The 14440-nt window shown below is 38.4% G+C and overlaps 1 protein-coding gene across 2 annotated transcripts in view; it reads right to left on the bottom strand.

The window, feature by feature from the left end:
- cadm2b (cell adhesion molecule 2b) overlaps positions 1 to 14440 on the bottom strand; it is a 161764-nt gene that overhangs the window by 24843 nt on the left and 122481 nt on the right. For both annotated transcript variants that reach the window (XM_044355292.1, XM_044355293.1), the window contains 2 exons: positions 12858 to 13007; positions 406 to 558 (listed from right to left, as the gene is read on the bottom strand). In XM_044355292.1, the coding sequence (XP_044211227.1) occupies positions 406 to 558; positions 12858 to 13007 (303 nt within the window). The remainder of the gene's footprint in view (positions 1 to 405; positions 559 to 12857; positions 13008 to 14440) is intronic.

Raw genomic sequence — 14440 nt, 5'->3', positions numbered from 1 at the left:
TGTGAGATGCCTGATGAAGGTCAACTCACTGCAATATCTAAATAAATGTACTCAAAGTGTTGACATTGTGTGGGAGTTGACTTTTACTTGCTGTCTGCATATTCTTCAACACACCTGTCTGGCTTACACAGGTGTGAAAAGATTCTTATTGAGTTTTAGTGGCTGTCCAGCCTGGCAGAAAATTGAATACAGTAACATGGCTTGCAAACTTACTTTTCATCCTATATTCTAGTAGACAAGGGTATGTAATGCAGCCATGTAATTTTCTTACAATGTAAGAAGTGCCTGGTGAAGAAAAACAACTGAATATAATTCTAAATGCGCAGGTATTCAAGCTGTCAGAACATGACGAATTAGCCACATGTAATTGGTCTGTGAAGACTGGGCCAAAATGGACGTGCTCACCCAGAACAGTGAGAAAGGCCTTGGTGGTCTTGACAGGCATGGTGAAGAGCGAGCAGGTGTACTGGCCCTCGTCTGACAGGCTGACGTCACTAATTCTGATGGTGAGCTCCTGCCATGAGGCTCGCACCAGCTCAATTCTGTTGTCCCTCAGGGCTGCAGAGAGAAGGAGGACACACAGAATCACAAAGAGCACAGAAAAAAAAAAAATACAGAAAACAGAGTCACCGCTGGACAAATTCACGCTGATTTCTGTGATGGTAATTAAGTATCATTTGTAATTAACATTACCTTTACCAGAACAATACATTGTGCTTTTAGTTATTTAGTTGTCAGATGCTGCAAACACATGCTGTGGTCAAAGGTTTGAAACATTTTCTTCCTATTTGCATTCTGGGCCAACTTTGTGATTCACAGTCAATGTGAATACAGAAAGCATCAGCAGGATGCACTGAAGCGTAGCAGCAGAAAAAGCTTAAAGTCTCAGATTACAATATTTATTTAAGTAATCACTTATATTCCAGGTATTGATTTACACTCACTCGGACACTTTTAGCAGCTGGCTCTGACATTTCTTAAAAATCTTACCCTGGCCTTACACAGAACCACTTAACCTGCAGTTACAGTGAAAAAAAAAAGAAAAACATAAAAATACACAAGTTCTAACAAGACTTTAAGTAGTGCAGACAACATCTGGGTAATAATAGTGATTCGATTCACTATTTATTAATTTTCAGTGCTATTGTACTGGGTTAATCGTATTTTAATAACATGTTGTGGTTGTATTTTGTACAAATTAACGATTTGAAGCAAATTGTGATTAAAAACTAACATTATTAAAGGTTTTACTTGATATGCAAATGCAATACTTTTTTTAAAAAAAATGTAATAATGTAACACATAACAATTGCATACAATTACTATATCAATATTGGAAAAATATTTTTGTTAATATTGTGATGTTGATTTCTGCCAATCACTACTACAACTAAGCAATGCTACTAGTAATTAAAAAAAAATAGCTGCTATTACTACAACAACATAACAATTCAACTACTATGAAAAATACTCATGATAATATAATAATCACTGTCAACATTCATGAAACATAGCTTGAAATGAAAGCTTTTCATGTTTTCTTTAGATACTGGACACCTTCATCACTGTTAATTCAGATGTGACTACACACTCGTAAACTTGGGAAAACCATGCAGCTGAGCTGAAAAAGGTCACCTCGCATCTGTTATCGCTTAAACAATTTCAAATTCAGAATCACCTGCTCCTACAAGCGACCAACCACAGAGGGCAGGAAAGAAAGTGCTCTTCACTGAATAAATTACACATTCTTAATCCTCCTTTAGGCCTGGCTAGCTCTCTCCTTGGACCGCTCTTTCATCTGAAGTAATTTGAACTCTATTGGATTGTACTACACAGGGCAAATCTGGCGAAATGCAGCAGAAGTAGGTGTTGCTAAGGATTTAATCAACAAGGCCAATGTAAAGTGGCGCCCTATCAGATGCAGAAGACATCTCTATGAAAATCATTAATCACCAGCTCTGTTCCTATTTGATTTTAGTGATAAACATACACTGCAGACATGTGATACACAATTAAATTAGACTGGCTGAAATGGTTATTAGATTTATGCAGACATAAGTCATTATCAACGACACTGTTCTTTGGCTTCAATTACATCATATGATTTGATGATCATTATCTTATGATCACATATATGCTAAAAAGAGGAAAAAAAAGATTGGCTATTATTGATGGCCCCTAAGAAGTTTCTGATTAGAGACTCTTTGTTATCCAAGAATAAAGAGTAGCGTAAATAAAAACAATCTTCCAGCCAGAATTAAAATTTAATAACAAGCTGTGCCATTAGAGAGCCAGCTTATTATGTGCTACGGGGCTTAATACAAACATTTGATAGTCTTACTGAAGAAAACCGCATCCTGAAACAAAGCTGCCTGATGTTCTTTGTAGTTGAGCATCCTCACTACAGTGCCTAAAATTGCCTAGAGGCTCTGGCAGAATACAGCAAACCCTTTGGTGGATGGATGCATTGGAGAGGTGATGGGGTCTAGGCAAACATCGTGCAGGAACTCATAAGATATAGAAGTACAGGCTGGGAGGATCAAAGCTTTGGACAAGATGACATACTGTACTTCCCCTGGCCCTTATTCCTCTATCTCTGCAACGCACAGAGAAAAGACAAAGACAGAGAAACAGGCTGACTTTTATTCTTTTTAACCCCCTGTTACTTAAAGCACAAACACTGAGATGCTGATAAATGTTCTGTTTTCTATGGAAGGATTTGTTACAGGAAAACTGACAACTTATGGCTAAAGTGAGTTTCCAACCAAAATCTGTAAAACGTGCAAGTTTGTTCTGACAGAAAAAAAGATTTTAAAAAATCCATAATAATATCCATAGAAACTTCCCAAACTACTGCAGCATAATGCACTTGTTTGCTGTCCATCCATATGGTCAGTCTGATCCAAACAATAATTGTTTTGTCAAAATATGGCCATGTATGTTGCTTCTGTGTTGCACCGTTGCCTTCTCTGGAGCTCAAAAGTAGCTTGAACACCAGGGGCCTGATTTATAAAACTGTGTGCAGGATTCACATCATAAGGTGGCGTACAGACAAAGCACAGAAAGTGCTTAAGCACAAAAATATTCTGATTTATAACACAGTGCGCATGCATGTCCTATGCCGGTTTCCCTTTATAAATCACAATTAACTCGAAACTTGCCCCACATGAGAGAGCGTCTTGGCCCACCCTTGTAACGCCCATAGTTGCCTATAAATAGTCAGTGAAACGCCCCAAATTAATATTGATTCAGACCAACTGCATGAAGACAACCATGGCAAACACCAACAGAAAGGCTAGAAAAAGAAATGTCACACAGTGTGAAATTGAAGTTCTTGTTGGGGACGTCGAGGCAAGAAAAAATATATTGTTTGGTGGACTCAGTGTGGGCATTACAAACGCCAAACAGGCTTTAGAGTGGCAGCATGTGGAAGACACAGTGAATGCTGCCTGCTCAGAAGGCCGGATCCGAAATAAAATAGAAGTGGTCCGACATAAAAGTAGAATATTTGTGCCACTGGCAGGGGAAAGGGGACACCGGAGCTCAGCCCCCTTTATGAGTGACTTGTAGGGGGACACAGATATGGAAGACACACCGGATGACCCAGGTACCTTATTTGTATTCCTTTGTTTGAAAAGAGTGTAAACCTAATGCATACGAGTTGTGTTTAAACATTTGTTTACACAAATAAATGAGACATTTTCCATTGTTTTTAGTCGCTGCGTGTTCCAGCGGGCTGTGTGCCCAGTCCTGCCGTCTCCACTGCACCTCGTGCATCTCAACCCTCCGGTGGCCGTGTCCTCACAGATCCTCGCCATAGAGTTAAAAGAAATAAGACTTGTTTTATGTGACACATCTATGATCTTTGCAGCTTGTATTATTTTACTATTTTACTATTAATAACTGCACACTATATACTGTGTAGCCTAAAATTTAAACCTGGTGGCTGCCTCTCTCACCCAGAATACATTTTACATTTTTCTTTTGTAAATTAATTTTTTTAAAATATTATTTTAGGATTAGTTAATTTTTGTGTATTTCTTGTGAAGGACTGTTGCGCACCACAGCAATACCAAGGCAAATTCCTAGTATGTGCTTCCCTGTATGTACTTGGAAATAAACTCAATTCTGATTCTGATTAGCTGTACACTAAAAGATCTACTTAATAAATAGTGTTATGTTTATCCATACGTTGTGTTTTTACAAGTGACCCATCACATCCACACGCTGGTGCAAGGCAGCTGAGTTTGGATCAAATGCCTGTGAGGGTTGAGGGGAACTTCTACAACAACAGATATCTCCATTTTTATTTATTATTCTAAATCATATTTTTTGTGTGTGTGCACTCCAGGGAGTATTGATCAAACAGGTGTTTGTTTATTCATTTCAAGAATGGGTTTTAGTTGTTTTTGCATATTAACTCTTAACATAATAGGTGAGAGGTGATATTTCATTTTATTTTACAAAATGGTATCAATTTCAAACCATTTCTCGCATGTCATCCTTCTGCCACTGAAGTCACAGTCCCTCATTTCTCCAGTTTATGTGCGTATGCATGAGTCAGAGTTTCTGAGGAGGACTGTGCATTGTTCTGTCAAGTTTGTTTTCTTATAAATCCAAAAGTTTGCTTAGAAAGTGGCGTATTCCTTCTTTTGTATATACGCAACTGTTATAAATGAGGCCCCAGAGAATTATATCATGCTTCATGAATGTTTTTAGTAATTTCTTCTTTGGCTTTGTTCTTTGTGAGGAATGAAACTACCAACTTTTAAAAATGCCTTTTAACACTGTCTGATACTCAAAGGATGTGGAGTATCATTTAAAATACCAAAATAGCACATTATAATAATAGAACATTTTCTATATCTTCGGAACAATATAACATTACCATCAAAACAGAACTAAATCTAAATGTGAGTTGCTGAAATATTGATTCAGACAGATTTGAACCCATGTAGTGGCTGAGAACAATTTACAGTTAAACAAAAGATGGACTTGACTGATGCGTTTTTGTTAGACAGCCACTGGCACTACACAGCACATAGGCCAATGATATATTGATAGAATGAGATATACAAAGGTTTGAATAACCCAAAGACAAGTGTTATCTATTACTCAAACAGCATATGGCCAGGAAACCATACTACTAGAATCCAATCCAGGCTAGAGGCCCAGACTGTGGGCAGATCCGTCACAATCAGACCCAAATGCCAGCGGCTGACAAAGCTTTTTTCCAGGTGCTTTAGGAAATCAATGTGATGAAAAGGTTCATTTCCCCCAAACCCTAGATAGCTCCTGTGCTGTTCATTCTGCTTAGGAGGAAGCATAAATCTGCACCCTGACCTTGTATATGCTACAGCCTTGCAGCATGGCAGCTTAATGCGCAGTACATCTCCTGTGATGGAGGCCTTACCAAGGCTGTCTCAAATCAGTAAAACTGACACCCCGATTCCCCTCAGGGCAAGGGATACTGTTGCTACTGCCCTTTGATGCAAAGTAATGTTTGCCTTGTTTCCTTGACAGTCCTTTGCACCACCAACCATGACAGTAGCAGACCAATCTGAGGTCTCCTGGGAAAACTGTAGTTTGTCAGATTCAGTTTTAGCAACCTAGGCCAATTTTGCTTAGTTATCTGAATGTACTGTGTCCAAGACCCAGTTCCAACATATGAAACTGCTGTTAAAATCACTTATTACTGTGTGTGCTGTTTTCATGTGTAAGAGAAGAGCTGACAGTTTGCCTGGTAGCTACATTATCTCTGTCCTCAGACAAATCTGGAAGCAGAGAAACTGGAAGTGCACTTATCACATGGCATTCACTTCTGCACTCCACTGAGCAGCAGACAGATGTTAACCAACGTTTCTGATCAAAAATGATGAAGTATCTCCTGACAGTCCAGTTAGAAAAGGACATTTTACATCTATCCATTAGTCTTGGAAACAAGCCGATGGCTCTCTGGTTCAGCCAAAATATGTTACATCCGCAATGCTGAGTGTCCCCATTTGGCCATTTTTGCATGGCCTGTAACCACTTTGAGCTAGTCCTGGAATGTGAAAGCACTAGCTGTCCTTCAGCGAGAACACAGGGTGCTGGCGCACCCCCCCGCTCTCCAGCCAGGGGCTCCACTCTTTGCAATTAGAGTATGTTTGCTGCTGGCTGTGCTCGCTCAGTGACTGCGATTCTGGACGTGTTCCAGGGCTAGTGGTGCAGGCAGGGGGCTCTTTCCCACCACACATGTGGCTGCAATTAAGAGAAGGAAAGGGCCTTGTTTCAGAGGGCCATTGTTACTGCCTACGCTCTCAGAGATCCCACAGAGCAGATGCTACTCAAATTGGATTCATTTTCAGCGCTTTAAGGAGGGAAGGAAACAAGGAGGAATTCTCCCAGCAGCAACACTACGTCCCCTCTTCAAGCGGTAAATAATGAGACTGAATATATTTTTGTCCATCCATTTTTCATCCCACTGACATAAGCTTGATTGTACACCGTGGGATTTTGTTCTGCCTTTGAGTCTCTCTAAATTTAATTTTTATTAAAACAAGTGCCAGTGGGGATTACATAATTCTGGTGGTTTACAATTCAGTTTACACATTTCAGAGTTTGTAAAGACATTAAAGTACAACATAACAATGACTTAGCCCATGTAAAGGGATATAAACATATTTAAGTAAAGGAATTTAAATACAACATCTTCCATATTATTCTAAAGAGCTAATATACATTATACATAAGAGCGCAGTGTGGCACAGAGCTTAGTATAGCACATAGAAAAACAGCTCTTCACATTAGTGATAATAGCTGAGTCTACTATATAGTGCCATAATGGTAGATTCACATTTCAATGAAGCTGGAGGTAACCCAGTACACTTAAAAGCCCATTAGTCCCTGAAGAAAGACATTAGCTGTGGCCATGAGACCCTTTCTACATTTTGTCGCCAGTAGAAACAGTCACTGATAAGTAAACAAAGGACGAAAAAACTTGTGGCTTGTCGCTTGTGAAATATTGCTCAGTATTATTTTAGTGTAAGATTCCTTTCCCAAGATATTTGATGAAAATGTGAGAAAGCGTCACTGAGAGTGCATATTTATGAAACTGACATTTCACTTTTTACTCTTTCACAAAAAACTTAAATCTTTTTTTCTTTATACATATTTGTTTGTCTATATGGCTTTTTCTTCTCCCTCATACTTTTATCATTTCCCTCTGCTTATACTTCCACTACTACTACTCCTACTCCTACTAGTAATAATAATAATAATAAGAATAAGAATAGTAATCACAGTTAAATAATAGTTCAAATCATTTTTAAACTGAGGATGGATTAACACACAGATATGTGAGACTAAGCTGAGGTAAGTGTCCACAACACTCGCTTACAACAGACCTACCGTCAAATGTTGTGTTTACTAGAATGGAGGTTTAAATGTGCTTTCATCGGTGCTCACTCCAGTAATTGCATCCTTGGTAATTATCCTTCATTCTCTTAAGCTAATGAATGTTTTAATGCTCACATTAGAGCATTAATTTACCACATAACAGCATTTTGATTACTACAAGCCAATTAAGATCAATTTTGCTTTGTGACCTTTATGATCCAGGCTGAATATCCCAATTAAATGTCATGAATGATGAACCATAAACTTCTGCTAGATGGAATTGAGATGAGGAAAAGTGATGTAAAATTTGCCACAGCATGTATACGTCTCCATATCTCTGCAACAAGCACATACTGTAGATCAAATGAGCAATTTGTTATCTACCTTTGACATGCAACCTGCAGTGGCTTCTCATTAATTGCATTATGCATATTCACCGTATCTGACAAAAGATTCTGCTTCGATCCTGCATGCCTCCAGGAATATCATTACCATTCTCTGCGGCATTGCTACTCAGGTTTTATCCTTTTCCCACAGAAGCCAAAAGAGAAGTAAATCATAATGAAGACAGCAAAGGACAGCTCTGTTCTCATTTGTCCTGCTCTGTAATAATAACTCATAACCCCAGCAACATATAAAAGGGATAATTCTACAAAAGACATATGGTCCAAATCGATTTCTTCATTGTGGCAGGCCACCACAGAGCGGCTCCCTTCAACAGTCCCCGCTAATTGGCCTAATGTATGAATGATGGTTTGGCCTGGCTATTAAGGCGATCTATCTCTGTTATCTCAGGTCTGTGGAGGTAGTGCGTATGAATCTGTATGCTGGTCTTTGCCATAGTGTAGTCTGACGCCTCTGAGGTGGCAACAATCAACTAAGACCCAGATATACATAATGAATGAGGAGGAGTGTGCCAAGGAGCCAGCTGGCATGATATAAGAGGAGGGCTGTGTTCAGCTTTAGACAAATGTGCAGAGACAGTCCAACCCATATGGATCGGCTTAGGGAATCCAGCAAGGTTAACACTCTCTTGGAGCTCCGCAAGGTTTGACTGAATCTCGTATGGGAAAGGATGAGACAGAAGTCCTTCTTATCGTTTACACTCTCACCAATAATACATTAGGCTATTGAGCTGTCACCTGCCCACCATTTCCTTCCCACCTGCAACCACATCTTTTATCCTCCTTCCAGGTCTGTGATGAGAATTGTTATTGCTGTGTAGACAAATTGTAGGTCACGACCCATAAGATGCACTGCCAGGATTACAGCTACCTACCTACTTTTAAACTAATAGTGCACCATTGTGATTGTTCTTTTATTGCATGTTGCAATTAAATTAACAGATGTTAATTGGGGTAATCTTGTTGATGTTGATTGATCACTGGAAAAATGATAGCATCTGTGTTAGTGTTTACATTTTTTTGGACACTTGTGGTCAAGTAAAGCAAAGGAAGAATTATTGTGCTGTTTTTGCAGTGCAAAATCTCTTAAGGAGAAGTACATCTATTTGGAAATGTGGTAAAGTTACTCTGCTTCATAAAGAAGATCCACTAGATCTTAATAATAATAAACCGATTTCTATTATTTGCACTACAGCTAAAATATTTGAGAAGTTAACTTTTTAATAAATTATCACAGTATATTCATGATCTCATTATTTTATCCCATTTCAGTCTGGTTTTCGTCGTAATTTTTCTACTACTACTGCCCTTGTAAAATTTACCAATGATGTATTCTCATCCCTAGACAAAGGTCAATTTACAGGTGCAATTTTTTATTGATTTAACCAAGGCTTTTGATTTGGTTGACCATTATCTTCTTTTTGATAAACTGTATGCTATTTGTGTTTCTCAATAGGTATTATTTTGGTTTAATTCTTACCTTCATAATGGTCATCAGTGTGGATCTTTTCATCACAATCAATCAGATTATTTAATTATTGAAAAGGGTGTATCTCAAGGATCTGTTATAGGTCCTTTACTTTTCTATATTTTTGGTAATGATCTTCCAAAAATTTGTTCTAATTGTTTTGTGTTATATGCAGTTATATGCAAATGGCATGGTTGTATACACATCTGATTCTGATATAACTAAAATTCAAAGCTCTCTGCAATCAGAATTTTATTTTGTTCAAAAATGGTTTTTAAATAAAAGTCTCATATTAAACAAGCAGGAATCTTTTGGCATGTTATTTGGTACTTGGTATTTGGTACTCTCCACTTATTAAAGTTGATACATTTAAATACTTGGGATTTTGGATTGATTCTGAATTTTCTTTTAGTCCTCATAATGATTTTATTAGAAATAAAATAAATGCTAGTCTCATAATATCTGTCAATTTATTGTTTTACTCTCCAAATAAAAAAACGAATAGTCCAACAGCTTTTATTTCCCATTATTGATTATGGTGATATCATATACCAGAACACCTCTGAAACACATTTTCAGCCTTTAAATGTTGTTTACTATAATATTTATAGATATGTCCTGAGGTGACCTTACTGCACGCATCATTGTTTCATGTATAATACACTTAACTGGCTACCACTTCACTCTCAGAGACATTTTCATTGGTTGCTCTTTGTTTTCAAATGCATCTACTTTAACTATCCTTTATACCTGAAACAGCTTTTAGTTCAATTCAGATCATCATACTCACTCAGACCCTTATGTGTATGTGTATGTCCTTGATGATGTTACTATGTTGATTATTTTGTGTCATTGGATTTTTTAATTCATTATCATTATTACTTATGTATTTTGTTTTGTTTAAATGTTATTAACTTTTTGTTTTGTGCCTGAGAACCCCCTCAAAAGCGAGATGGTGCATCTCAAGTTGTTTATCCTCTAATTAAATTTGGAAACAGAATAAAGTAAAAAGCCTTCCTGAATAGAAAGGTTTTCAGGGCTTTTTTCTCTGTATCATGTTTGGTGCAAAAGATCAATTTCCACATACTTGCTGTCCTTGGTGTTACATTGGAGTACACTTATGATATTTAGTGTCTTTGAAATTCTGAAGAGACACAGAAATCCTTTTTCTCCTTGTCTCTAATAGTCTTTGGGGCTTTTTTTCATATTCTCATTTGTCAGACCTGAATTAAAATGGAACAAATTATATTCAGGCCAAAGATCAGATTTTTGTCTTATTTTACCCAGCAGCTGTCAAACTCAATTGATATAAGATGGAACTTCAGCTTTTTTTTTTTCTTTTTTTTTACAGATGTTTCTCTTTACTTCACTATAGCTGTTCAAAGGGATTTAAAAGGTCATTTTAATACTCTTTTTCCTCCCTCACTATTTTATATCAGACTCCAAACACATTCACACAAATGCCCTTATCTTTAATACCGAGCTTGAGGGAAAGAATGAGAGTAAAATAAAAAAAACTCACAGAGCGTTTTGTCTAATATAAGACAGCAAGATGTATTTTTTATCATCATTACTAGTATGTGTTGAGCATCCAGAGTTGCACATAAAAGCTGTAAATGCTGAATTCCTTTTGATTACACATGCAATCTTTGTGAGGGAAGACTGGGGGAAACTTGCATGTGCATCAAATGCTGTCACAAGGGGATTGTAGTAAGCAGAGAGGTGAACAACAGAGTAAATGGACAAAGATAACAAGTGCAAGGACAAGAAAAGATTAACTTAAACAACAGGTAAAAAACTGAGAACAACAAAATACAACATACTGGTATTAATTTAATCATGGCAGTGACAGCAGTCTATGACCAGATGTTCATCAGAAGGAGAGAACAGCCTGCCTCGAGCTTAGCCAGCCAGTTATTGGACTGAAAGGTAGCATAAGGTTGAATCTAACATTTTTCAATGGATCCTACAAGAAGGCACAACAAACAGGAGAAGAAGGACAGTTACAACCCTCTGCCAAGCAATTAACTGGTGATTTGGCACAGTGGAGATTTCTTCCCAGGTGTCCCACCCTCTTCCTCGCATGAAGCCCGTGTTGTTCCACGCCTCCCATTTCTCCTGATGGCCTCACAGGCATCATATTAGTTGTGCCAATAAAGCTTTTCATTTGGCTATTTAAAACGAGATGGAGAGGAAGTGTTCCCACACTTAGCCCTGGCAACCTCAGCTGAGTGGACTACATTCATTTTTGTCATCCGTATTGCTCAAGAAAAGGATTCTGTCATGCAATATAAATGGCTGCCCGAGAGGGGCAAAATGGCTCATACATATTATGCTCTTCAAGCTCTCCTTACATGTTTTACAGCACCAGCATTCTGCATTTACATGTAGATAAAGATTATTGCTCTGTATTCACAGGAGATGGGAAATGTGAACAAAACACAGTTTACTGGCTTCATTTAGGCTACATGAAATGTCCCAAAGAAAAGATTTAAATGATGCATAATGTGTTACATCTCTTCGAAGTAGCAAAAAAGTGGTGGTTTTGGAGTTTTTTCTGATGGAATTCGGAAATTTTCAAAATTGGAAAAATAAAAAAAAAATAAAAATGTAAAATGCCACCAATTGTACACCAAATTACACTGAAAAAATAACAATACAAAGAATGGTTTTGGTTCAATGACTTTTGCTTGAATTAAAATCCTTTGGGCACATTCACAACGTTCACACAAGAGTGTCTATTTAAGATTCAGTTAACTTTTGCTTAATTGTATTTGGGAGTAATTTCATCTAATAAAACACCTTAGACCTCATTACTAAATCCAATCACTTGCGAAGGAGAAAGTATTTCTTCAAACCAGACGGTGACTCTCTTTCTGCTGGTTCACTCTGGCGTCTCTCTCTCCCATCAATTGTTATTCAAAAGGAAAGTTCATCTTCAATCACTGAACCAATGATATTGTATTAGCAGCTACAGCATAAATGAAATGGGTAATATGCTGTGAGAAACACTGAAAGATGAACACCTCCAATCCTTACAAGACCAGTCCACTGTTATACTCCCTTTCACCCCAATTCCAATTTATCAACTCTAGACTTTTGTCACCTTTAAATTGGATTTGGCTGGTGAGAGCACATTATAATTCATTCTGGCTTGGGCCTTGTTTCATGAGGTTGCAACAGTGCACTTCCTTTACAGAGTGACATCCAAACAGCTATACAAATGTAGGGCAGCTAAAATGCTAATTAAGCCCAATCATTTCACAATCCACAGGCGTTAAAGTGTTGTAAACAACAGCGTCAGTGTTGCGTGATTACAGAAGTTCAATTCAAAAACAGTCTATTTCTGTTTAGTTTGTGCCCTGGGGCATCAATGGAGACATACTGTACATTCATTAAAGTCTGCTACAACATTAATACATTTCTCTCTTATCCTGTCTTTCTCCTCTATTCAGTCAAATTGTGTGCTCGCAGGCAGAGACAATTTTGTACATTCCAAATTTGAAAGATTAATGAAGACTCCTGTAGTAACATAATCTGGCTCAGACATCTTTATCATATCTCATCATTTTATCATTATGGCCATTATCCCCAGGAATATTACTCACCTTTCTTGTCCCCAAAGAACAGGGTCTGTTGTGCAGGGTTTGACCACTGGAGGGAAGTGTTATCATTGTAATCCACACGACAGGTCATGTTGGCTGTGCCCCCCTCCACCACCGTCACATTCTGAGTTATGGGGAACTGACCTTGGCCACCTGTGGGATTATGAGACAGAGTTTGACGTCATGGCCGTGACATGAATATATTGCTGTTTTGGACTCTTTGTTACTGTCTTTTCATTGAATCACATTAATGTACCATTCAGACCTGACACCTTTCAAAGTTAATGTTCTGTCATTGTATTGCCCAATTACATTAATGTCTTCATTACATCACACTAAACCAAAGATAGCTTAATGGGAGCCTGGTCGACATGGACTCCAGCCTTCGACAGCTGTTGGAGGAAGAAAACAGTGTTTTTTTATGCTGAAAACAATGGTAGGTTTTAGTCTCCCAGAGCGCCTTCCTCGCTGCCTTATTGCCGGGCCCTAATTGGTAGCATGGCCTAATTAGAGGTAGTCATGTTCTGCTGTAGAGTCTAGGGCTGCAGCTGGGTGGTAAATTGACACATAATCCTAGACACTGTGGGCCTTCGATCCGAGCGACTGCCCTGCTCCGAAACAGCCGCTCGTCACAGTGTGCAGAAGACATCCAAATGAGGCCTAATCACCCAGCCTTGCTGGATTTTACCTTCTTATTCCACATTTGTACTTGTCGTCTCAGCAAAGTCCCCTAATTACATTGCAGAAGCATTTCCATCCTGCCTGTGTTTTATTGAACTCTGCCAGCCTTCAGAAACAGATGTCTAAAACCAATACTCTATTGTGGGGAATTGAGAGAAGACAAAGTGTAGGCTAATATAAGCCTGACTAGACTGACCCCCTTAAAGTATCACACCAGTAAACAACAACTGTGTTAGAGCTCTTGAGTTCATACTTTGAGCAGGACATGCTGTATTTGCCTGGGTGCATTTCATTCTTCACAGGGTTATGTTTGTGTATGTTTTCTCTCGATTTTACAAGTCTGCTTTGGTGTCCTCTTGTAATGTGCCTGAATATGAAGGTGACTTTGCCTCTCCCAGGTACAGATCACCATAGGGACATTTCAACCAAGGGAGCAGCTGTCTGCCTCATTAGTCCGGGTCACATGGGGGAGCAGGGTAGGCTGGGACAGCCAAAGGTCTATGAACCTTCCTTGACCTCGATTGTCCTGATGGAGACCATTGTCAGCTAGAGGTGAAGGTGAGGCTGGCTATAAATAGTAATGGGAAAACCATTCCAACAGGGGCACATTATTTATCTGCTCATTATACTCAATCACATAATATCACATCACCAAACACGTCACCATTTCATCATGTCATCATTGCAATAATTCAAATGCAGTTGGCTTGGTGTGAGCAGTAGACCGGCAAAACCAGCTATGCATGTCATTACGTTAAAAGGGGAAATGGATATAGGCATATTGTGTGTTGGGTACCATATTGAGGTGTTGTTGTCAGTTCCTGCACAACTTTTGACTTTTTTGTCATATCATCTCCCCCACCATCTCTCCACGATCTTCGCTGTCTCCAGTGTATACTGTTCAC

The sequence above is a fragment of the Thunnus albacares genome, chromosome 6 (genome assembly GCF_914725855.1).
Source record: "Thunnus albacares chromosome 6, fThuAlb1.1, whole genome shotgun sequence".
Lineage (NCBI taxonomy): Eukaryota > Metazoa > Chordata > Actinopteri > Scombriformes > Scombridae > Thunnus > Thunnus albacares.
The sequence above is the reverse complement of the archived record's forward strand: the minus strand, read 5'-3'. Positions and strand labels throughout refer to the sequence as shown.